The 1,806-nt window shown below is 38.4% G+C and overlaps 1 protein-coding gene across 1 annotated transcript; it reads left to right on the forward strand.

Annotated features, from left to right (window-relative positions):
* On the forward strand, positions 1-970 carry LOC100569818 (zinc finger protein 271-like). The gene has a single exon (XM_029485790.1). It carries the CDS (start codon positions 230-232, stop codon positions 896-898), a length of 669 nt encoding a protein of 222 aa, XP_029341650.1. The 5' UTR covers positions 1-229; the 3' UTR covers positions 899-970.
* The last annotated feature ends 836 nt before the right edge of the window (positions 971-1,806 follow it).

Consider the following 1,806-nt stretch of genomic DNA (forward strand, 5'->3'; position numbering starts at 1 on the left):
TAGTCTGAAAAAACAAACTGAACCCGTGCCCAATGGTTTTGATATTTAGCGGAAAAACCAGTACTTCTCTAACCAAAAAAATAGCAGTACTGAGGATTGCATGATATTCAATAAAATGAACAATATCGCCGATTACCGGCGGACAAATACAAGTGAGAGACGATACCTTTCCGACATATAATGCAACAAGTCCTTCACCAATAGTGAAAATTGTATAGTGCACAGAGGGATGAACACGGTTGACAGACCGTACTTGTGTGACATATGCGATAAGGCTTTCACCACAAATGGAACCCTTACAAGACACCAGCGAACACACATGGGTGAGAAACCGTACCTGTGTAACGTATGTGACATGTCCTTCGCTAATAAAGGATCTCTGAAAACACATTATCGGACGCATACTGGTGAGAGACCGTATCCGTGTGACATATGTGACAAGACTTTTGCCACAAGCGGAACTCTGACAATTCACCAACGGACGCATACCGGGGAGAGACCATATCCATGTGATGTATGTAATAAGGCTTTTGCTACAAACGGAACTCTGACAATTCACCAGCGGACGCATACTGGGGAGAGACCGTATCCGTGTGACGTATGTGACAAGGTTTTCGCCACAAACGGTACTCTAAAAATTCACCAGCGGACGCACACGGGTGAGAGACCATACCTGTGTGATATATGTGACTTGTCGTTTGCGAGTAGATTCAATCTGAAGTCACACCGGAGGACGCACATGGGTGACAGACTGTACTTGTGTGACGTATGCAACAAGACGTTCGCCCAAAGTGAAGATCTGATTTATCACCATCGGACACACTCACACCAGCATCCGCTATTTTCCACGGACGCACCAATAAAGGACACAATGCTGTCTATTTGTATTGTCTTATGAGTAATAAATTTATAATATCGTCCGTTATATCAACTGTGCATGTAGTATTGTAGTTGGGGATGATATAAATATCCGAATGTAATACTCAAATATAATCCGTTCACGTTTGGGATAAACCGCTTTTGCACATGGAGACTGAGCCACCGATAACAGCCTGACCCCCGAGACGATTATTTGCGTTTTGTGATAAGCTGACAGTTATTGGCAACCGACGTTAATTAATGGCACCGGATTCGCCACCGTGCATAGAGTATCATAAAAACCTCGTGGTTTTGCGAAGTTATTAAACAATAAAAAAATGTACAAACAATGGTAATTTTATTTAATATGATATGTGGAAGAGTAAACATATATGCGCGATGGGAATCGAACAAGTGACAGTGTGATAATAGAACTCACTACATATACAGTTGCTGCTGCGGCCGTTACCAACACGTGGTGTGGTGCCCGTTTTATGGTGAGGATGCGTTAACAAGACGAGTCTTATTGGTCGAGTGGTATATTCTTAACGTGAATTGAGTATAGTGAAATGTATGACAGCTGTATATGCTATAGAGTGCAAACTTACGTACATTTTTATAAGTTAGCAGCTTCCCAATTCGTCAATGATAATGGTTGTATCAATGTTTAACTTTGATTGTAATTTAAATATTTAAAATTTTTTTTTTTTTTTTTATTTAAAATATAATTACAATCTATACAACAATTTTGTACAATAAGCAATATTGATAAAGTATGAACATAAATAACGTGAATAACAGATGGGGGAGGGCACTCAGTAGTGCCACCCGAGAATATTTAAAATTAAAACTTTATCCAATATTAAATGGTTATATAATTTTTAATGTTAAAATTGAAATATTTAATAAGAATTAATTAATAGTTGAGAACAAATATTTAAAAGTTAA

Source organism: Acyrthosiphon pisum, chromosome X, assembly GCF_005508785.2.
Source record: "Acyrthosiphon pisum isolate AL4f chromosome X, pea_aphid_22Mar2018_4r6ur, whole genome shotgun sequence".
NCBI lineage: Eukaryota > Metazoa > Arthropoda > Insecta > Hemiptera > Aphididae > Acyrthosiphon > Acyrthosiphon pisum.

What these genes read in the sequence shown, in the direction of transcription:
- LOC100569818 (XM_029485790.1), top strand. Translation starts at nt 230, where the DNA reads ATGAACACGGTTGACAGACCGTACTTGTGTGACATATGCGATAAGGCT.